The following is a 23,319-nucleotide window of genomic DNA, read 5'->3' on the forward strand; positions in this document are numbered from 1 at the left end:
AAAAGCTGCCATGTAATTTCTCACCTGCTCCCACATTTTTTTTCAAATCTGGTTGAGGTGTTTATGGAAGAAACGTAAGCATGTCAAGTTTTCTTGGCCTTGTGTGTAATAGTTCGGGTCAGTGCTCTCGCTTTTTGGTCGTTTTTTTTGTCTCCTTACATTCTCGTGAGTACCACACTCTGTGGTTCGGGCGTACCACTCCTGTGTATTTCGGAATTGATACATGTGCAGCAGAAAGATTGCATGTTGTGAACATTTCATCAATCTCATCTATGCCATTATTTTCTTGAATTATATCCTCTAAACTGGCTTTTTTGTAAACAATGCTCAGTCAGCTAATTGCAATTTCCAATTCCATGTTTTCTCAGAAAAACTGTTGGCGATGATGACACACTTAATATTACAGGGAGTTGATCTCTTCCAAATAAATTATCTAAACTACTCCAGATAAAATCACTGAAAGCAGACGGTGAACTAAAAGATAAATCTAAAAAAATCATTTTACCCAAGATTGCGGAACAGTATGTTGGTTTACCGGACGTTAGCAGACATATATTAGTGGTTAGAATAAGATCCTCTGTAAGCTGCTCTCTAGCGTCAGTTTTCTCGCTTCCCCAAAACAAGAATTTTCATTGAAGTCTCCAATTACCAGGTATGGCTCTGGTAGCTGCTCTAAAAGAACCTCTAAGTCATGGAATGTTACCTTCAGCTGTTGCTCAATGCATACAGAGCACACAGTTATGGTTTTGTGTGCAAGCAGAGTGGCTGCTACAGCTTCAAGTCTTGTTTTAGTTTTAGCTCACCAGCCGTTACACCATTTTTCACTATGATGGCGACACCTCCTGACAGCCTGTTCGCCTCATCTCGGTCACAACGAAAAACAGTATAATTCTTGAAAAAATTATTTTTTGAGGCCCTAACTTTGTCTCTTGTAGACATAAAGCAACAGAAGCGTGTGCTCCAAGGATATCTTTGATGTTGCTGCAGTTGTTCAGAAGTCTTCTACAGTTCGATTGAATTATGAAAGTCATCTTAATTTTGTGTCTCTGTGGAGTGAACAACTCGATAAAATTGTTTATGACCCCGTAACTCGGAGCCTGCCTTTCTTTGGCGCATCTAGAGAGCGCCACGACCACCCGACGTGGACGGAACGGGGCTGCCCTGAGTCTTGTCCATCGCTTCTCCAGAGGCGATGGACGAGCGTGCAGAGGGCACGTGGAGGTTAGAGTTAGACCTCGAAGTGTGGGAGGAGGCCTTGAGGGCCACCGACCCTGTGTTCTTCGAGGCCTTTTTTTGGGTTGGCGGAGTAGTGTTACCTACTCAACCCGGGAGCTCGGATGGCCCGCCACACACACACTGTGAGTCGCCTGGGCAGTTGCCGAAGACTGTTGTGGTGCGCCGCGGCGACGCACCACATCAGCGAAGTTTGTTTTCGCCGTGAAGGAGAATGCGCTTTTTTGTGTTTGAAACAAATGTTTTCAGAAGTTTTGAGTGTGATTGTTTCTTTTTCTTTCTTCCAGGACCCACAGGCCCTGGAGTATGCAGCATGGTCTCCTTCACAGTCTGTGCAGCGTGGGGTGGCGTCGCAGTTATCAGAGGAGTGATCTTTTAAAGCACATTTCGCGAAAACTTTGCGACCGCGGCCACCTTTGAGCCATTGCCGAACTTGTGGCTATTGAAACATCTGCGTTGGGTATATATGGTCGTACATTGATTTTCAGGCATGCCAATTCAATGGTTTCGGGCAATTTTTCTGGTGTTAAAGGTCAGCATCATATGTTTGGTGTCTATTTTCCTTGTCAACCGTCCTTATCTTGATCCGGTGTACATCTATTACATCTTGGTCAGAAAGCCCATTAAGCCTTTCTTCCTCAGAAAGGTGGACAAAATCAAATTGAGAGATACCGACTCGCGCAGTATTCAGAGACCGGTGTGAAGTGATAGAGACGTTGATGTCCCCGATAGATACGATGGTTGAAAGTTTTATGTGTTGTACGCTGTCGCGCAGTTCTAGAAGTAAATCTCCGCTAGCTATTTTTAACACTTCATAGCCAAAGCCCAAAGCATCCGTCAAGGAATTGCGATATAAGTCTAGCTTTTTTATCCTCTGTTTCACTCTGGAAAATATAGAATTTGGGGAAAGGTACTTTTCTTTTCTGAAAACAGTTATCTGCCTCGTTCCGCCCTCTTCTGAGAGAGCGATCTGGTTTTGAAAGGAGGGGAGGCATAAAAAATTTAGTTTTTCGGTCGTGCTGCCAGACACTCACCACGGAGTCCAACAAGGGGACGCGACAAGAACTTGAAAGCAAGTCCTGACCACGCCAGCTGTGCACCTCAACTATTACCAAATATGACGCAACTGAGGGTAGTTGGTCACCCAAGGTTAATCCTCGCCACCAGGAAAAAGCGAAAACCAAGAAGTGAGTAGCATATAGAAGAGTTGTGAGAAAGACATAGGAAAGTGAAGGATGAAGGGGAGGATAGAAAAAGGCGACTGCCGATTCCCCCCAGACGGGTCAGGCCGGAGGTGCAATCTACAGGAAGCTGGGGCCAAAGTGGTGTGCTGCCACCGCCGTGGGGCCTTAAAGGTCCAAACGCTCGGCATCGGCTCAACCGCCAGGAACCCCTTTTCCCCGGACACTGCGATGCCACGCACGGCGAAGCGCGGGTGCTCGGGTCCATGCTGATGCACTGTTCACCATCATCTCCGGCGGTGATGTCCCTGCGGATGCTCCGGAACCCGTGGTGTCGCCATCCGCCAACGCCTGCAAGCTGCAGAGGCCCCCCTGCAGCGCTGTTCCAGTGGCAAGTCACTGAATTGCGTTTTGTTTCTTTGTCTCTCTGCGGTGTTAGTTCACGTTAGGTGTAATATCTCTCTTGTACTGTAGTCTCTCTCTTGTGTTACTTCCGTATGTGTCGCTTTATACTGTCGAAAAAATTGTCTGTGTTATTACGAGTGCTTCGAAAATCTTCTGTATCTTTTTTTTTGCTGTAAGAAGATTGTTTTGTTTCTGCCCTTTTGGCTTCGATTCATTTTCTCTCTTGAAACCGGCGAAACCTCAGACGTATCTCGCGTTTTTTTCTTCGTCTCCAATGATGAGAAGCGGCGTTCCACCGGTCACCGTTTGCAGCAACCTCCTAATCCGCCAAAAAGTGACTTGTCATCTCAAGCGCTTACTTCTGGTGTGACACGCGCTTGCATTGCCCGGAACCAAAACTTTTTGCAGTGTGCTGTAATCATGTCGATGGACATTTTTATAACATGCAACTACCCTTCTCTTTAGCGAGGAAATGGCATTCGACCTCTAAAGATTTTCAACTACTTATAGAGAAAGAGCTTTAACCGTATCATACTAATCTCATAACAAAATATGGCGGTATTCATCCGAATGTCGATGCAGGCATAGCCACTCTCTCCGAATCAGTGCAATTTACAGATAACAATGGTCGTGTGAACGAATCCTCGTAGAAGTTAAGAAAAAAACGATCGAAATACAGGTGGTAAAAAGCAGGGAGGTGACTTACGGTTAAAAGCGAACGATTAGAAATTTTATTTGAACAAGATGGTAAATTTTTAAATCATTTCATCAGCTGACGACACCTGCAAATGAATAAAAATATAAAAAAAATGGGAGCCACATCGCGTTTCTTAGAAGACGTTCCTACATTAAATCCATCGTTGATAAAAAAAGGAAGCGTCTGGGAAAGGACGGTAAGGCTGCGCACAGGGCGGCGCGGTGTTCGCCTTTTCGACGCACATGAATTCGGCAAGGAGCGGCATTCCGGAAACTTTTCGAATAAACAGGGGTATTGCTTCAGGTCTGGTCGTTGACAGAAGTTGGCAACTGGAACAAATCTCCACCACCGCAGTAAAAAAAATTTGCTTGCTTGAAGCAGGGCCTTCTGAAAGAATTAATTTGTTCGACTACCCATTGTCAACATACACCCAATGGAAAGACAGGACCTCTCTTGGCATTCTCGAAAGACGCTTTGCGAAGCACTGAGGGCAAGCTCAGCCTCACCGATTGCCTCTTCGTGACCCTCTATCTGGTTGAAACAAGTAGCTATTCGTTGTCCACAGCAATATTCGGCGCTGTCCAGTGAGAATGTCCGTCGTCAAAGGGCGTACAAGGGTGCCCCTCCACATGAATGAGTCCAAAGAAATGCCGCCGTAGCCTCCTCTGTCGCTGGTTCTTTTCCAGGTGCAGTCACGGTCCTTGCAATCATCATGAGAAGCCCGACTACGACCACTGCAGCTCACAGGCTTCTCGCGTACCCCTCCAACTAACCCTGTTCTGTGGGGTGGCAGAGGGCTAGGTGGGCAAATGAGATTAGGAAGTTTGCAGGCATAGGGTGGGCGCAGCTGGCAAAAGACAGGGTTATTTGGAGAGACATGGAAGATGCCTTTGCCCTGCAGTGGATGTATTCAGACTGATGATGATGATGATGATGATGATGATGATGGTGGTGGTGGTGGTGGTGATGTTGATGATGACCCGTCGGCGAACAAAAGAAGGCACCTCTTTCTCGTAAACAGCCAAAGCTGGAACGCCACCTACCCGCCGTGGTGGCTCTGTGGTTAGCGCGCTCCGCTAGTGAACCGTAGCTCCCTGGTTTGAAACCGACCGAAGCGGCCGCGTTTCGATGAAGGCGAAACACAAAAAGGCATCCGCGTGCTGTGCGACGTCAGTGCACGTCAAAGATCTCCAGCTGGTCGAAATTATTCCGGAGCCCTCAGCCCTCCACTTGAACATCTCTTTCTTCCATCGCTCTCGCGCTCACGTCTTTATTTCTTACTTTATGGCGTGGTTCAGGCGTCCATCGAGATGTGAGACAGACACTATACCATTTATTTTCCACAAAAACTAATTTTACATTTTCCATTCAAAGAGGTCACTGCCACATGAGTATTGGCAGGTGTTCGCACTGTGCTTTGCGATCACTGTTGGCTTGTTTGCTTTGACAGCACAAAATATTCCTCTTGAATGGGTACTCAAACAGACCCCCAGTTGCGGAAATATATCTGAAGCTTAGGAGATCACGCCTCCAGGGGGGTGAAACTTTCTATACCTCTCAGCGGCCACGAAATTCGGACGGTAGCGCCACGCCCTCCTTCAGTTACAGTTCTAGCGAATGGTGTACGGCTTATCTCCATGACAACAGACGACCAAAACACGTGGGCGCGGGGGGGGGGGGGGGAAGGGGAGGTCGCATGTCAGCTGCTTCAGGCACAGACTGATCACAAATCGGGTCAGCTAGAGGATGTTGGAAGATGTACCGCTGCCCGCCTGCTGCACGCGGCCACGCGCCGCGCTTTGTAGATGGCTTTTCTTACACCTTTTTTTTATTGCTGTTGTCGCATGTTAAATTGGCTGCGCTGCTTGCATACAATGATAACTCAGGCGCTGGGAAATTTTTTGGAGAACAGAGCACATAGAACATATTTTTCGTCATTTTATTGACACATACAGGGTGTTGCACCTAAGTCTTTTTTTTTTGAAAAAAAAGGCTTTCTGACTTAGAAGAGCGCTTTTTCCGACATCGCGTAGTCAGTGCGGCATCACATCAGAATACAGCTAAGGCGTGCTAACCAGAAGGTTCTTTAACTAGTACTGAATAGCCATCTTTCTAACTATTATTTTGGGGTAATTAATTTTTTGAAGACCTGTAGTCAACCGCAAGCAAGATTCATATCCTTTTAAAGAATTTCAGAAGCGTGGTTAGCGTCGGCGCTATTGCACAGGAAATTTTGCCTATTTCAACGAACTACGTGAACTGGAGAGGTGGCTTTGCCTGGAAGTCTTTCAAAAGATCTTGTATTTTGGCACGTTGTAACCAACATTTTGTACCCAATTAGTTTTAGCTGACATATTCGTAAGAGTCCAGTCATCAAAATGGTTCATTGTGACGAATATCATGTTCCAAAACTCGAACACCTTTGCATACCCCAAAATACGTCTTTTGAAAAATGCGAAACTTAGTTATTTTGAAAGCTTGTACTCGACCCTTTTCACTTTTCTTCTTGCAGTTCTTGTATTCGAGAGAGACTAACAAGAGTTAAGCAACAGCGTCACCGCAGGAGCTTCTATACGGACCCTAAAACCTTCACCTTAAATTGCAGGAGCCGAATCCGTACGCCTAGCCTGGATGAGCTACCGAAGAATGGCTGGCTATCGGAAACGTGCCATGGAAACTGGCTGCTAGTATCAACGTAGCTTCGGACACAACCACCCAACAGCTATAAAAGTAGCGCGCCACCGAAGACCTGCTTCACAAGCAATGAGCAGCAGCGGCACCGCAGGAGCTGCTATCCGGACCCTAAAACTTTCACCTTACATTTCAGGTTGGTTTTTCTTTTTTGTTGCATTTTTTGCAATTTTTTTCTGGTAGCCGCTGCTGCTGACTGCTCGGTCTGTCGTGATGATAGGAAAAATGACTGACACATGACTTGCAGGCAACAAAGAGCTTTCTGAGGATGAAGTGTTTCTAACGTGATCAGAATGTCATTACATGTATCATATTGGCACATGTTCAGTGGTAAATGAAGCCAGATACAAAAAAAGGCAGAAGGTGCAAGAAAAGCATGGAAATGCCCACATGTAAAACAGCTAAGGCTCGAAGCAACCAGAGTGGTACGAAAACAAGCGAGGAACCGGAAGCAAATCTTGCAAGTGAAATTGCGGATTTTCGTCTCGTGCTCACAGAAGTACTTGAGGTTCAGTCAAAAATCGACACGCAAGGAGAGATAAAAGCCACTGTGGATGGTATTGAGCACTTTATGCAGGAAATGTCCACAAAATACGACAAAGTATTGTCAAAAATGAAACACCAGGATGCAGACATATCTGCCCCCTGAAAGCGAGTGGAAAAACTCGAGGCTCAGGTAGCAGAACAAGAAAACCAGGGATTAAGGTAACAAGCTAACAAGCTAGAGCAGTACGGCGGACGTCAAAATTTAGAAATACTTGGGTTGCCCAACCATGATAATAAAAACCTACTGGAAAAGCTTAAAGTCTTGGTCACTGATCGCGAACTTCCGCTCCTTTCCGAGATGTTGAGGCTGTTCATCGATTGCCCTCACGGTCTATCAATGACAATGAAAATGAGTTCGGGGAAAGTGCTTAAAAGGTTGCACTTGTTCTTGTACGCTTCGTACCGCGTTCAACCAGAGACGCATGTCTTGAAAAAAAGGACAGCTAAAGGAAACGAAATCTAAAATATTCTTCAATTAAAAGCTGACAGCACGCAACAAGACGCTCTTTTGAAGAATGAAGGAAGCGGCAAAAGAAATAGAGTATGAGTTTGCCTGGCTAAATAATGAAAAAATGTTTGTTCGTCGCGGCCCCCGCAACCGCGTTATCAGGATTAGGATGACAAACGATCTGGATAAGATATGTTGAGTAACGGGCGGTACGCGCATCGCGGTAACTGATAGCGCTGGCACCCTTGAAAGTCACAGTCCTGTTCACATATTCTTACCATGATGCTGATTCGTTCAAACATTCAAAGCATCTACGAAAAAAAAATAAATTTCCTTTATTCCATCTCAATGCTCACAGCCTTCGGAATAAACAAGATTATGTGGTAATCGTCCTAAATGCATTAGACATAAATTTGAATTTTTACATCCGACCGCGGCGGCTGCGTTTTTATGGAGGAAAGGCGCCCGTGTGCTGTGCGATGTCAGTGCACGTTAAAGGTACCGAGGTGGTCGAAATTATTCCGGAGCCCTCCACTACGGCACCTATTCTTCCTTTCTTCTTTCACTCCCTCCTTTATCCCTTCCCTTACGGCGCGGTTCAGGTGTCCAAAGATATATGAGACAGATACTGCGCCATTTCCTTTCCCCAAAAAACCAATTATAATTATTATTAGCTTTCATTGAAACTAGGATCACCAACGATTATGATGTTATACAGTTTCCAGGATACATATGTGTATCAGTTTCACGGAGTGATAAGAGAGGGGGAGGTGCGGCTATTTATATAATGAACTAAATAGATTATGGCACCATAGAAGAGTGTTGTGTAAGAAATCAGCACTTTGAGTGCATCATGTTAAAGCATGTTGGTACCATATTTGCCGTTGTTTATAGGCCGCCTTCTGGATCGCAGGTTATTTTTTTAGCATTTCTTGAAAATATGTTAGAGCAGTGCATGCAGTTTAAGTTGCCTGAAGTTGTTGGTGGTGATTTCAATATCGATCTTTTATTGTTTGATTCTGATCAGCAAAGAATGCTTGATATTTTTCTGTCCTTTGGTTGTGAAAATGTAATACATATGCCAACTAGAGTGACAGACTTGTGCCATACTTAACTAGATGCGTGTTTTACAAGCTATAGAAAGGATGATGTGCAAGCAGGCGTATTAATAGCTGATATTAGTGACCATGTACCTATTTTTATGTTCTTTAAACCCTACTGTACACCACTGAGTCATTCCAAAACATATTCACCCATTACATACAGAATCAATAATGAAGCTAAGACCACAATATTTAAAAACTTAGTAGCAGAAACAAGCTGGACAGATGTTCTTCAACTGTCTGACCCCGTCGCAGCATATGACGTCTTTATTAAAACAGTTACCGAGCTCTACAATCGAGCCTTCCAGACAATAGGATTTAAAAAGTGTAAAGAGGCCAGAAAGCCATGGATAAATGCCGACCTTCTGAAAATAATTAGAGAACGTGAGAGATTATTTGCCTCTTTTATCAGAACGAAAAATATGGAGTGTTTGACTGAATATAAACGAATTCGTAATAAGTTAAGCTCTGATATTAAAAAAGCCACGACTAGTTATTACGAACATAAGCTTACTGATATCTGCAATAACCCTAAACAAGTATGGAATACAGTAAACAAGCTAATGTCCAACAACATAGAGACGGAATCTCTGAACTCGTTATAAATTGTGTGTCTTACATAGGGGCGTCGCTTGCTGACGAACTTAATGAACACTTTCTCGCATGAGAAGCATCAAGTAAATCTCAGGCAAGTAACTGGGTTTTTACAATGTATATCACGTCCAACATCCAAAGCTCAATGTTCATATTTCCAACTACACAAATAGAAATCTACGCAGTAATCAAACACCTAAAAATAGCAGTGCATGTGGTGCTGATGACATTACCTTTCAACCTATGAAATCCATTAGTCACATGATTAGTCAGCCACTTACGCATATATGCAACCTGATTTTGAGTACCAGAATATTTTCAGAAAAATTAAAAATTGCTAAAGTCTCCGTCTTACACAAGGGAGGTGATAGAAAGGATATAAATAATTATACGCCAATTTCACTCCTACCAATCCTCACGAAAGTAGCTGAACAAGTTGTAAACATCAGGCTACTAAACTTCTGTAAGCGAAACGATAGCATCGCCAAACAGCAATATAGATTCCAGAAAGAGAAATCTACTAAAATGGTGCTAATAAAATTAAAGACAAGATAATAGACAATTTTGAGAAGAAAATATATACAATATATGTTTTTCTAGACATTAAAAGGCATTAGACTCCATTAAGCGCCCTATTTTGCTGTACTAGGTATATAAATATGGCATTAAATGAACGGCTCTCACAATAAAAAAGAATTACCTCTTAAATCGTCACCAGTACACAAATATTACGAATGCAAAGTCCAGCTTAGGTCACATACAGTACAGAGTTCCACAAGGATCAATCCTTGGCCCGTGTTATTTCTGCTTTATATAAATGATATCATTAACGTGCCGTCTACACCAGAAATAATACTGTACGCAGATGATATCAATGTATTCACCTGCGGACAAGATATAGAAGTCCTCGAAGCATTAACCAACGTATGGCTGGAAAATTTGTCGATGTGGCTCCACGGTAATGAACTAGAGTTAAACACAAAAAAAGGTAACTACATTATATTCCGCGCTCGTAACAAGTGTATAAAAGAAGAAATACTTATCCAATTTCGCGATGAATCTATACAACGTGTAATATCACATAAATTTCTTCTTGTCATATTTCAAGATCATCTAGACATTGAAAAGGTTCGCATTGGTATCTATAGGTCCATTGGTATCATGTATAAAATGAAGGACCTTTTGCCTATCTGGCTAAAAAAACAACTATACTACACAGTGGTACATTCGCGTTGCCACTATTGTCTTCTTGTCTGGGGCACAGCACCTAAAACAAGCATAGAAAACATATGCTTATTACAAAAGAAAGTTTTGTGACTAATAGATAATGCACCATACCTTAGCCACTCGGCCTCATTGTTCAGAAAACACCAACTGCTTACACTGTGGAATGTTATAAACAAGATAGCGTTAGCTACTTACGTACAAATGCATTTGGATCCTACCGCTTTTTGTCATCAACATCTAACGAAAACACACACCTACAACACCCGGCACATATGTTATAATAAGGAAAAAATATGTACAAACTACGGCACCCAGAAACTTAGCTACCGAATTTCCAGCTTTTGAAATGATCACCATAGTGCTGTAAGCATTATTCAGTAAAGTAAATCATTGAGAGCTTTCAAAAATAGCATCCCTACGTATCTGTTGTCACTGAAGGTATGACCCCTCTTTTCGTTTTTATTGTTGTTTCTGTTGTTTCTCACAGCATTTGCCCAAATGCTATACGTAAATGTTGAATATGAAATAACTGGGGTTTAATGCTAACAAACACTCTGTATTTCCTCGTTTAGTGTTTATTTTATGCGCTGAATATCTTCTGCTCTCAGCTGGAAGCCAGAAGGGCGCAGTATCTTTGTCAAGCATTCATTTGCCTTTTGGTCTGCGCCCTAGGCAACTGCACCATGCGTTGTCTGAATAAACTCTTTGACTCTTTTACTCTTTGAAATTCAGACCTGACGCAAATCCTTCCCGCAAGTCCTAAAATGCTGTAGTGATCCTCAGTACATGGATATTGTTATTGTTACCCGCCAAAAATATATATATTATTTAATGCGTTGAGAAGGTTTGACAAAGTACGCACGGATTCTGGCTTCACGCCGGCGACTCCTCTATGCACCATTTCACAAAACCTTTTGCGGGTCATATTCTGTCCAGGGTATATTTCGCTGTCATAGTTTACTTTCTCTTTGACTTCAATGCAAGACCTCGATATCCATCTGCGAGAAGAATTGTCAATCATTGCTGCTGTAAAGAGTGCAAGCAGTGTCTAGAAGAGTGGCTGTAAAGTCCCATTTAAGAAGCAATATAACAGTCCACATTGCGCAATAAACGCTTGCAGTAACGTTGCCTTATTGTGCTTTGAAATGATTCACGCGCCATATATGAACAATTTTCATTGGCTCTCCAAGCAAATCGCTTTTACCCCAATAAACACGACCAAACTGTGTTTGGGGTAGAAGCAAAATTAAATAGCTGCAGTCTAGTTACATCCGCCACTCAATTTGTTTTCTCGGGTTCATTACCGGCATTCAGTATTTCAGTTTATCATAAATTGCAACAGGGACTTACGTGCTCACCCGATGCAGTCTCGGTAGTAGAAAGTGCCACCGAAAACAGCGCACCAGACTATGTCACGTTCGCGGTGAACATGAAACTCGTGACGATGATTGAATGCGCGTCGTATCTAGTTTCCCAAAAGATATAAAGAGCTCGTAACTTAGGAGGTCGCAAGCATCAATTTAAAACTACCATATTTACTGGGAGCTGCCATAGCTGACTAATAGTTTTTTCCTGCAGTATTCTCACCTCAAGAAAAGTTACATTCAGTAACATGAACTAACATCACTACAGCATAATATCAGGTATGCATTAAGGGATTGCACACAATTCAGCAATTCAGGTACTCCATAAGAGAAAGTGCAGCGATGGCGTACAGGTAGAGCATCCGCCTCCCGCGCAAGAGAACCGTGGTTCGAATCTCTGACCTCGCAGCCTGACCTCAGTGACAATAACCGACACCGCACAGCCTCACCAGGACAGAATTTGGCCATCGTGATGCAGAACTCGGACACAACCTTCTATCAACAAACCAATTAACGCACGGCCCTCAGACCCAGCGCCTGCGGAGCAACTGATGAAAGCACCGGTCAGACCAGTGGAGCAGCGGAGGCTGCTCTTGAACAGGTTTTGAACAGGCTCTGAACAGGCATCCTTTGGAAACTGAACCTGGCAACGTTTAATGCTAGAGCATTATCCAGTGATGGTAGTCAGCCTAGCAGGGCTTTTCGAAGAACTACCGGATATTCAGTGGGATGTCTTAGGGCTTAGTGAGGTTAGGAGGACCGATGAGGCGTATACAGCACTAAGGGACGGGCACGTAATGTGCTATCGTGGATTAGCACACAGACGAGAACTAGGTCTGGGATTATTCATCAATCAGGATATAGCTGGCAACATAGAGGAGCTCTATATTGTTAACGAGAGGATGGCAACTGTCGTAATTAGGCTCAATAAGAGGTACAAGCTGAAGGTGGTAGATCCACGCACCTAGATCCAGCCATGATGACCTGATCGTTGCTAGCTTCTATGAGGACGTGAAATGGCCAAAGAACAATGTAAAATCACAGTATACTGTAACGATGAACGACATCAATACGAAGGTCGCCAAAAAGAAGGCTGGAGATCATGCGGGAGGCGAATATGGCATAGGCTCCAGGAATAGTAGGCCGGAGTTAGTAAGGCTTGCAGACAGAAATAAATTACGGTTCATGAACGCCTTCTTCCGGAAACGAGTACTGAAAGTGGCTGGGGAAGATCTCCAGTGAAAAGACTAAAAATGAAATAGGCTTCATATTATGCGCTCATTATGGCATCCTGCAGGGCGTGGAAGTCCTCGGTAAGGTGCGCTGTAGCGACCACAGAATGGTAAGGTCTCGAATTTCCTTAGACTTGAAGAGGAAGCGAAGAAACAAATGAAGCGGAAGACCATAACCGAGTTAACGGTAAGACAGAAAGTAGAGAATTCAGGATATTGCTACAGAACAGGTATTCGACTTTGACTGAGAAAGATTACCTTAAGGCTCAAACTATGAACGCTAATCTTGTAACTAACATTACGCTGAGCAGAGTAGAAGTAGGCGGTCGGATGGCTCGACAGAATACCGACAAATTACCACAGGAGACGCAAAATCTAATTAACAAGCGCCAACGAATGAAAGCGTCTAACCCTACAGAAAGAATAGATCTTGCAGAGCTATCAAAGTTAATAATTAAGTGCAAGTTAGCAGACTTCAGGGGGTTCTATATGGAGGGAGTCGAGCATTCTCTAAGGAGCGGAGGTAGGTGAAAAGCGGTGAAGAGGAAGCAAGGCATAAGTAAACACCAGATGTATGCGTTAAGAGACAAAGAGGACAATGTCAGTAGCGATGTGAATAGGAAGTTAAAGCAGCTAAGAATTCTAGACAAACCTATACAGTAGTCAATGTAATCAGAACATAATAAGAGAGGCAGTAATGCACAGCAAGTTGACATCCCACCAGTAACGAAAGAGGAAAAAAAAGCATTAGAAGCAGTGCTAAAGGGGAAAGCAGTGTCAGGATCACATAGCAGCCAATCTCTTGAAGTACGCAGGATAGATTGTGCTAAAATAATAGCCACCTTACATGCGAATTGCCTTTTTACCTCGAGCGCACCAGAATCTTCAAAGAACGCTAATAATATCTTAGTTCATAAGAATGGAGACGTCAAGGAGTTGAAAATTTAGAGACCGATCCGCGCAGTGTCCGTTGCCTGCAAGGTATTCACAAAGGTAATCGCTAAAAGAGTCGAGACAGCCTTAGATTTCAATCAACCAAATTATCTGGTAGGCTTTGGTATAGGATATCTGACAATAGACAATATTTACATTCTTAGATATGTGGTAGAGAAACGTGCAGAATGTAATCTACCCCATACTGTCACGAAGTGGTGAGTGCAGTCTGTAGAGCAGAAAGGCTGCGAAAATGTGTATAAACAAAGATTTTATTCGGGCTGACTTGCGCCCACAATGAACTGAATCACTCAGTGACGGTGTAGCCATAAGAGTGCTCGTCGGTCGTCGAACAGAATGCCCGCCGCTGTCGGCCGTGCTCAATTTAAAGCCGATAGAGAACTTTCAAAATAAAGGGCGCAAACTTACTAGAACATTCTGGAACACCTTAGAAACAACTCTGCCTGGACGAGATCAATCAAATAAAATCTGGTCGCGTCTTGCATCGCAAACAAAGCGATAAAGTGGCGTGGCGGCAGCTATGAAGAATGAACAAACACTGGAAAGGTTCTCTGCATTACTCCCCTCTCAAAGAAGCGTCGACCCGATGCTTTAATCATGTAAGGCGACTTACAACAAATAAAACGAATCGTGGGAATAATAAACACAGAGTGTGGAAAGCCGGCGTCCTTTAGAGAGCACAATAGGGCTTCAGATGGACTGCATGGATGACTTCTGGTCGTACGCGCCGTCGCTGGGATGCAGTCATTACGTCAGAGATGGCTTGATAATCCAGTTCACCTAGCCGACGATGAACCTTGTACGGGACGAAATAGCGGCACAGAAGCTTTTCACTCAATCCACGGCGGCGAATGGGCGTCCAAACACAAACACTGTCTCCTTACTTGTATTCCGCGTTGCTGGTTTATGGGGGCTTACCGTCCCAAAGCGACTTAGGCTATGAAAGACGCCGTAGTGAAGGGCTCCGTAAATTTCGACCACCTGGGTTTTTTTAACGTGCACTGACATCGCACAGTGCACGGGCCTCTAGAATTTCGCCTCCATCGAAATTCGACCGTCACGTCCAGGATCGAATCCGCGTCTTTCGTGCCGGCAGCCGAGCGCCGTAACCACCCAGCCACCGTGGCGGCCTCTGTATTCCGCGTTGCGTCTTCGTAGGTTGTAGCGTATAGCGTCGGTCCACTGCTTGTCTTTGATCCGTAATCGGGCAAGTCTTCGAGCTTCTGCGGGTTGGAGGTACGCGGTGATGTCGATGTTCTCTTCTTCAATAACTTTTGGCAGCATGGCGTCAAGCGTGGTCGTGGCCGCCCTGCCATGAACGAGCCTAAAAGGTGTCATCTGGGTGGTCTCCTGCACCGCGGTGTTGTAGGCGATGACGACCTCTCAGGTCTTGTGTTCGGTGTCGACAGACATGACGAGTATATCGGCGATAGTTTTTTTCAGGCCCTCAGTCAGTCTGTTGATCTGCGGCTGGCATGCAGTTGTCCTCCAGTGGCTGGTTTGGATCTAACGCAGGATGGTTTACGTTAGTTCCGCCGTGAATTCTGTTCCTCTGTCCGTGATGAGCACATAGGAGGCGCCGTGTCGCAGAAGAATGCACGTCACGAAAAGTTTAGAGACTGCTGCTGCTGTTTGTTCGGTAGGGCTTTTGCAGCGGCGTACCTGGTCAGGTAGTGGGTCGCTATGGTGATCCACTTATTTCCAGACGTTGACTTTGGGAAAGGGCCAAGCAAGTCCCTGGGGAAATGCTGAAAGGGCCTTGAGGAAGGTTCAAAGGGGTTCAAAATCCTGATGGTCGGGTGCTGGTCTTTTGTTGCTGACAATCTCGGCAGGTTTTCGCATAATGTGCGACATCGGCAGACAGTCGGGGCCAGTAATACTTGTCTTGAATGCGGCGGAGGGTGCGGGTAAACCGGCAATGTCCGGATGTCCGGCATTCGGCTCGTTGTGTGAAGCTTGTAGAAACACTTCTCGCAGACAAGCAGGTAAAACAAAGAGGTAGGCTCTTTTGTTCCCTGGGAAGTTCTTCATGTGGACATCATTCTGTACAAAGAAGGAAGACAGTCCTCGCTTGAATGAGGCGGGGGGTGAAGAAACTTTGCCTACCAAGTGCTCGATTTGGCGTTTTAGTTCGGGGTGCGATCGTTGCTGCTATGCAAATGAGCTAGGGCTAATGGGTCCCAGGAAGGCGTCTTTATCATCGTCCGGTGGCGGTGCATCTACTAGGGCTTGTCAGAGGCAATCGGAGTCAGAGTGCTTGCGTCCGGACGTGTAAACGACGGTGACGTCAAACTCCTGGAGGCGCAGACTTCATCGAGCAAGGCGGCCAGAGGGGTCCTTCAAATTGGCATGCCAGTACGGCACGTGGTGATCGCTTACCACCTTGAACGGTCTTCCGTACAGGTAGGGGCGGAATTTCGATGTTGCCCAGATGATGGCAAGGCACTCCTTTTCAGTTGTCGAATGGTTAGTCTCCCCCTTGGAAAGGGAACGGCTATCATATGCGCTGACTCTCCTGCCCTTCGCTTTTCGAACGAGGACGGCGCCTAGGCCCACTCTGCTTGCGTTGGTATGAATTTCAGTATCGGTGGTTTCATCAGAATGCGCGATGATTGGCGGGGACTGTAAACGACGCAGAGTTCTTTGAAGGCTACTGCTTGAGGGCCTTCCCATTTAATGGGCTCGTCTGCCTTCGTAAATTAGGTTAGGGGCTAGCACTGTAACCATTACCCGCTGAAACATCGCTGATGCGGAACAGGGACCAAATGGTATCAACTTGAACTCAAAGAGCCCAACCGGAGTGATGAATACGGTTTTCTCGCGATCTCTTTCATGGACCACAGTTTGCCAGTAGCCATAATTGAGGTCCATCGTCGAGAAATACTTGGCGTTGCAGAGCCGGTCTAGTGTGCCGTCGATGCGGGAGAAGGAGTAGACGTCCTTCTTTGTTGTGTTGTTCAAGCGGCGGCAATCAACAAAGAATCTAAGTGCGCTGTCTTTCTTCCACACTAGAACTACTGGTGCCATCCATGGACTGTTTGATGGCTGGATGACGTCGTTGCGAAGTATTTCTTTCACCTGTTCCCATCTGGCTTGTTCTCGCGACGACACAAGGTAGGGGCTCTGACGGTAGGGGCTTTGATTGCCAGCTGGAGCTTGTCGGACCTTCGGCGATGACGAAAAACATTTGCTGTAGCTTCAAAGCAGGTTGCGGACCTGGTCTGGTCTCTTCCGCGGCACGGATGGGTTAATGTCGAAAGTGGTCGAGTTATCTTGGTCAGGTGAATCTTCTCGGATGGGTCGGAGATAGCAATGGAGTCTCGTACATCGGATATTTCGTCGAAGAAAGCAATCATCGTTCTTCTGTTATTGTGCCCGTATTCTTCGCTGAAGTTTGTCAGCAGTACTTCGGCTTGGGCATTGCAGAAATGTGCGATGCCTTTTGCGATACTGATTCCTCGATATAGAAGCAACAGGATGTTCACCTCGATGATGACTTCAGTCTTAATAGCTTTCGTGGCACCTACGGTCACTATAAGGCTTGAACGGGGTGGCACGCTCACTTCTTCCTCCAGGACACTCATGGCAACATAATTTTCCAGAGTTCTTATTGAATAGATGGTCTCGTCCGTCGAAAGCGTGATGACCTTGGATTGCAAGTCGATGATCGCCTGATGCTCATTAAGGAAATCAATGCCCAATATCACTTCGCTGGAACATTGCCGTAGCACAACGAAGGTCGGCGGATAGGTATGTCCTTTGACAGTCTCTCGAGCTATGCATCGTCCTGATGGTATAAAGAGCCTTGCGGTGCGAATTTGTGGGCGATACCGAGCGGTCGTGACTTTCCTAAGCTGCGCAGCGAATTTTCCATTCATCGCCGAGTAATCGGCTCCTGTGTCGACTAGAGCGTTAACTTTCGGGCTGTAGATAGTCACTTCTAAGTCGAATGTCCTGGCTCTTACATTAAATTTCTCCCTTGGCGTCGGGTCACGGCTTCGTCGCGTATGCGAGTCGCGGGTGGGGCGTGTGATTGAAGCTTTTCTGTGTGGCGGCGTCGTTTTGAAGCCACTTTGCATCGTGGTCAGGGTTGTCATTTTGTGCGCCGTCGGTGCAGCGAGTGTAGGTTATTAATGTGGCGTAGCGAGTGCAGCGTCTTCATGGTGCGTGGTCGGTGTCGCTCGTGAGCAACCTCACCTCCAGAGCTGTCTGTCTATAGTTTCCTTTACAAGGCTGGGAGACCTTCCTCAAACCGCGGCTGCGTAGCTGCAGCGTGGCGACGCAAAGCGCAATGTTGACGGCGATGGCGAGCGCGGAAGGTGGTACGGCGTACGTGTACTCCTCTCTACGCTGGTACTCCTCGATTTCCTGCGGATGTTGTCCGAAGCGTGGTGGGGCTTTAACGGCAGATCTTCGAAGACCGATACGTCGGTACGGGCAGTGCGGAAGAACGCAATAGAACGCACAACGCTCAACGCAATGGAAGCACAACGGCCGGTTGTCGGAAGTCCTCCAGGCGCCGCATTTCCAGGTGCTTGAGCGTCGCTCATAGGCTGTGCTGGTGGGCGCAGGGAGGCGTCGTGGCGTCGTTCTGGAACAAGTGGCTCCTCTCAGAGGGGACGTGAGAGGTGTCGTTGGGGATGCGGAGTGCGTACTGCAGCGGCGTTGGTCATGGCCTGGTGTTCTGTGGCCGTCGGGGTGCCAAGTGCCGGTTGCACTTCTCCCCGTACCACGTCCATTAGCGTCGGTGCTTGCGGCTGTGGGGAGGATGGCAGTAATCGGCGTAGCTCCTCGCGGATAATTTCACGGATAACTTCCCGTAAATTGTCGCTCGTGGTCGTCATCGTAACCGGAAAGATTGCACAGACTGAAGAAGGGCGGTACTGCGGAGCTCGTACGTCGAGGGTCTTCTCGACAGTGTAGGTTTGTTGCATGAATTCGTCGACTGTTTTTGGCGGCTGGCGGACGAGGCCGCCAAAGAGTTGTTCTCTTGCGCCGCGCAAAAAACTGAATTTTTCTTTTCCTCGGATATCTCGGGTTCGGAGCGGCGAAATAGGCGCTTCATCTCCTCGACGTAAACGCGGACGGGCTCATTCAGAAGCTGGATCCTGGACTCGAGGAGTCGTTCGGCCCCTTCTTTTCTCACGACACTGGTGAATACCTTGATAAGTTCCGTCTTGAATAGCTTCCATGTCGTTAGGGACGACTCCTGGTTTTCTTACCACGTACTTGGTTGGGCGCCCGTCTCGGCTGCGGGAGGTGGTTGGTTCGAAACCCACCGCCGGACACCCACCGGTAAAAATGGGTACAAGCGGCCCCCGGCCTGGCGCCCGGCTTCCTTTAGGGGTGTTCGCTTGGGAGAAGCTCCGTAAACCCCGCTGCGGCCCTCGCGGGTCGAGTTCTCGCCCAGCTGCGAACGTACACCTTCGGCCAACGTGGTTAGAAGGTATCATTCATTTTGATGGCGCAGCATGCTGAACTTCTTCGAGCACATTCTCATCTGCTGAACTCCCTAGTGCTAGCTCATTTAAACTCCATCGAACACAAAAGATCAACTCATTGTGTCATCTGAATCATGAACCACATTTGCAAGCTTAGTGTTCGAAACTGGTTTTGCCCCCCGTGGGGTGCAGTGGGGTTTGCGGAGCCTCTTCCAAGCGCACACCCCTGAGGAAGCCGGGCGCCAAGCCGGGGGACGCTTGTGCCCATTTTTGCCAGTGGGTGGCCGGCGGTGGGTTTCGAACCAACCACCTTCCGCAGCCGAGGCGGACGCCCAAGCCACTAGACCACCACTAGACCCTCCAGTGAGAAAAAGCAGTGTCGAATTTATGCCGCATCATCCAACTTGTTGATTGATGCCACGCGCTCAAATTGGTCCGACCATTCTTCGGGGTATTCGCCTAGGGATCCATTGAAATTGGCGGCATCCGCGGCTGCTACAGTATGATCGCTGGCGACACCTTTGGCGAGGTTGCGGTGCTCGTAGCAGCGTCTTTTCCCTTTCTGGTGCGGTCTGGCGTAGTCCCGAACTCAGGCTGCTCTCTCTGGAGACGTGCGCTTGCTCGCTGAGCTGCTGGCTCGTCCTCGGGTGCGAAGTGCAGAGGGCTGGCGTCACGACTCAAGCGGGGTGTCCGGTACATGGAAGAATACCTCGCACCTCCACCAGCGCACCTCCACCAGATGTCACAAAGTGGTGGCTGCAAACCGGAGAGCAGAAAGACTGCAAAAATAGTCTCTAAACAAAACTGTATTTGGGCTGACTTGCGCCCAGAATGGACTGAATCACTCGGCGGCGGTGTAGCAATAAGCGTGCTCGGCGGTCGTCGAACAGAATGCCCGCCGCTGTCTGCCGTGCTCAATTTAAAGCTCACAGCAATCTTTGGAAATAAAGTGCGCAAAGTTACTAGAACATTCTGGAATAACGCACAATCAGCTCTGCCTGGATGGCGATCAACCAACATAAATCTGGTCGCGTCTTGCATCGCAAACAAAGCGATAACGAATCGCGGCGGCAGCTTTCAAGAATGAACAAACACTGCAAAGATTCGCGGCATTATATAGACTTCATTGATTACAAGAAATCATGTGACTAAGTGGAAACACCAGGTGTCATGCATTCACTGCGTAATAAGGCTGTAGAAGAGTCTAATAAAAAACACTGGAAGACTTCTATAACGACTGCACAGCTACCGTAGTGCACCATTAAGTCAGAGATAAAATTCTAAAAATGGAAGGGGCCATGCAAACTAAAACAGTTTTGCCAATTCTGCTCAGCGCCGGTTTAGAGTACGTCTTCAGAGGCCTTGGGAGCTGTTTCCTGAGGATTGGAAATATTACGAGCGTTTCTGGAGAATACCAAAGTAATCTGCGATTAACTGATGACATTACCTTGCTTAGTCACTCAAGATATGAACAGCAAAACATAATCAATGAATTAAACAGGTGGAGCAGAATGGTGCATCTTAAAATTAGCATGCAAAAAACCATAGTAATCATCAGCTACCTTGGAACAGAACAGTAATTCACAAGTGGTAATGAGGTTCTGGAAGTGGTAAGGGAACACGTACTTAGTACAGGTACTGACTGTTGATTCGGGTACTGAGAAGGAAATAAATAGAATAAGAATAGAATGAAGTGCATATGACGGGCTCTCAAATAATAAATGGCAGTTTACCAAAATCCCTCTAGACAAATTATACAACAGCTGTGTCTACCTGCACCCACCTATCGAGCGAAAACATACAAGCTAACGAAGGGGGTCGAGCTTAAGTTAATGGCAGCGAAGCGAGCTATGGAAAAGGAAAATTATAGGTGTAAGATTAAGAGACCGGAAGCGGTCACAGTATTTGAGAGAACAAATGCGAGTTAATGACATCCTAGTCCAAATCAAGAGGAAAAAATTGGCTTGGGCAGGGTATATAATGCGAGGGCAAGATAACCGCTGGTCGTTAAGGGTAACTGAGTGGTTTACAGGAGAAGGCAAACGTGTCAGGGTGCGCCTGAAAGTTAGATAAAGAAGTTTGCAGCGATGCGGTGGCCGCAAAATGCCTTTTAATCTCTCTCCCCACCCGTTAATTGGAGAGACAATCTCTGGTTAATTGGAGAGAAGTGAGAGAGGCCTTTGTCATGCAGTGGGCATAGTCAGGCAAATGATGTTAATGACATGAGAGTTGGAATGCGTAACCGGTTGGTGGTTGCGATTGAAAGTGGAGGTCGAACCTTTCCCTGCCGACTGCGAATCGGATATGCGTTGACAGCAGAACGCCGCGTCTGGTTTCGCGTTGATGGCATCGGCCTGTGTAATGACTTTGGTGTACCACAACTACCGAACTCGTGCTGTGATCTCTGTTGCCCGCCTTCGTTATTGCGGATATTTTCCTCGTTCAATACCACCTAAAGGTCAGGCTACCTACTGCAACGGCGGCGAACGAACTTTGTTCAAAAGGCTCTTGGCGCACGTCGCGCAATGCACTGCGCGTTTTACTGCAAATCCTCAATAATGCTAATATAGCTGCCTGGTTCTAGCAGTCGCATATTGTCAGTTCCCAAGTGATGGCCAGCATTATCTCATTACGCGGCGTACGGTGCTACGCGGCGTACGTCCCCCCCCCCCCCCCTCTTTATTCATTTTACCGGGCGATCATTTCTAGTTTTAATCCCTGACCCAAAAACCAAGTGCAGCTAGCTAGTGAAGGTGACGATTTTTAAAAAATAAATAAGCTCTCTATTCCGAGCTAAAAATCTGGTGGAACCACTCCCTAAAAATGTGTACCCTTACTCTTACGCAGGAAACACAGAAGCAATTGTCTAGGCCCTCAAATGGCATTCGGAATTCATAGACGTTCCTTTTTAATATTACAGCTTGACTCTCGTAATACCACTGATTCCTTCAAAACATTTGTTTTTATTTTGTAAACTATTTTTCATGAACTGACGCAGTTTTATTACTTGGGAAACAGTTGTAGTAAATTTTTCCCCTCTTCAGTCCTCTATTAATTTTTCTGGAAACCAATTGCAAGAATACCTAGAACATGATTTTGTGTGCTGTCAGCCGCGAGCTGAACAGGCAGTAACTATTAGCATACTGATGCTTAAAAAAGTAGCCTAAAGGAAACGTCTCAAAATGACGTGCAGAGATCAGCAGATTCTAAATGCTCTGGTACCAGTGCTGATCGGCACACTGCTGTGTTCAAGTATCTAGGGAATCATTCGAACAATGCTAGCTTCAACAATTATATGGCCTCTGAAGTACACTAAACCACGTTGCTAAAGCCTGCTCACACCATTCCACATAACAAAATGGCATCACAGGGTCTAAACTAGCATCCAGAGCATTATAGTCTCTGAATCCAACACTAAATGTAGCTGTACCATTATCAGTGTAAATAATAAAGTATAATTGGAACACTGCGTAATCATTTTGGCACACGGCATAAAATTAATAGGGAAACTATAAGCAATGTTCAATGACAAGAACACGCTGAAAAGGATGTAAAAAGAATATTTCTTACTTGTACATAAACTGTATTTGTTCCTTAGAGCAGTTTGATAGTCGGTATCTATTTCTGTAGTGGTCGTAGTAGCTCATTAGGAATCCATCTTCCCATGAACACTTCTCCGCTGATGGGTAACCCGAGATATTGGGGGCACCCCTGGCACCGTCATGATCGGCCCCCAATCTAGCAGAAATTATGGGAAAGCAGTCGCATTATATGTTAAACAAAAGAACTTTATAGAGAAAGCAATAGGATTATATTAGTGAAGTGTCTTCACTGTTGCAGCAAAAAGTAGCAGCGCCGCGCGTGTTTAAAATGGTCATTGTGTTAATTTTTTTAATAAAATGACGTCCACATCCTTTCACATTCTGGTAACGTTCTTAAATATGTGGAGCTCCAATACCAACAGAGTTTCGTTTCCATTTCACCGACCCTGCAAATCGTTTTTATAGCTTCACTTGTAGTTATCACAGCGATTGGAATGCGTATACGGGGGTTCAGGGCGGCACCTTGGAACCTGCGAACAGCCTCCCATTAGTAGCACCGATTATCTCTCACAAAGTCAATTCTAGTTTCCATTTGCCGCTACCTGAGGCTAATATATAAAATTGTGCGCTCAATTAGATTTCATTATGTAAAGAAATAAAC

At 45.9% G+C, this 23,319-nt stretch overlaps 1 protein-coding gene across 1 annotated transcript in view; it reads right to left on the reverse strand.

Annotated features, from left to right (window-relative positions):
- The window catches only part of LOC144105021 (venom metalloproteinase antarease-like TserMP_B), a 48,016-nt gene that overhangs the window by 9,448 nt on the left and 15,249 nt on the right, over window positions 1–23,319 (reverse strand). Inside the window, exons 6-7 of the mRNA XM_077638235.1 lie at window positions 22,687–22,854; window positions 10,988–11,123 (exon numbers count right to left, since the gene is read on the reverse strand). Coding sequence (XP_077494361.1) covers window positions 10,988–11,123; window positions 22,687–22,854 — 304 coding nt within the window. The remainder of the gene's footprint in view (window positions 1–10,987; window positions 11,124–22,686; window positions 22,855–23,319) is intronic.

This window comes from Amblyomma americanum, chromosome 9 (genome assembly GCF_052857255.1).
Source record: "Amblyomma americanum isolate KBUSLIRL-KWMA chromosome 9, ASM5285725v1, whole genome shotgun sequence".
Classification (NCBI taxonomy): Eukaryota; Metazoa; Arthropoda; class Arachnida; order Ixodida; family Ixodidae; genus Amblyomma; species Amblyomma americanum.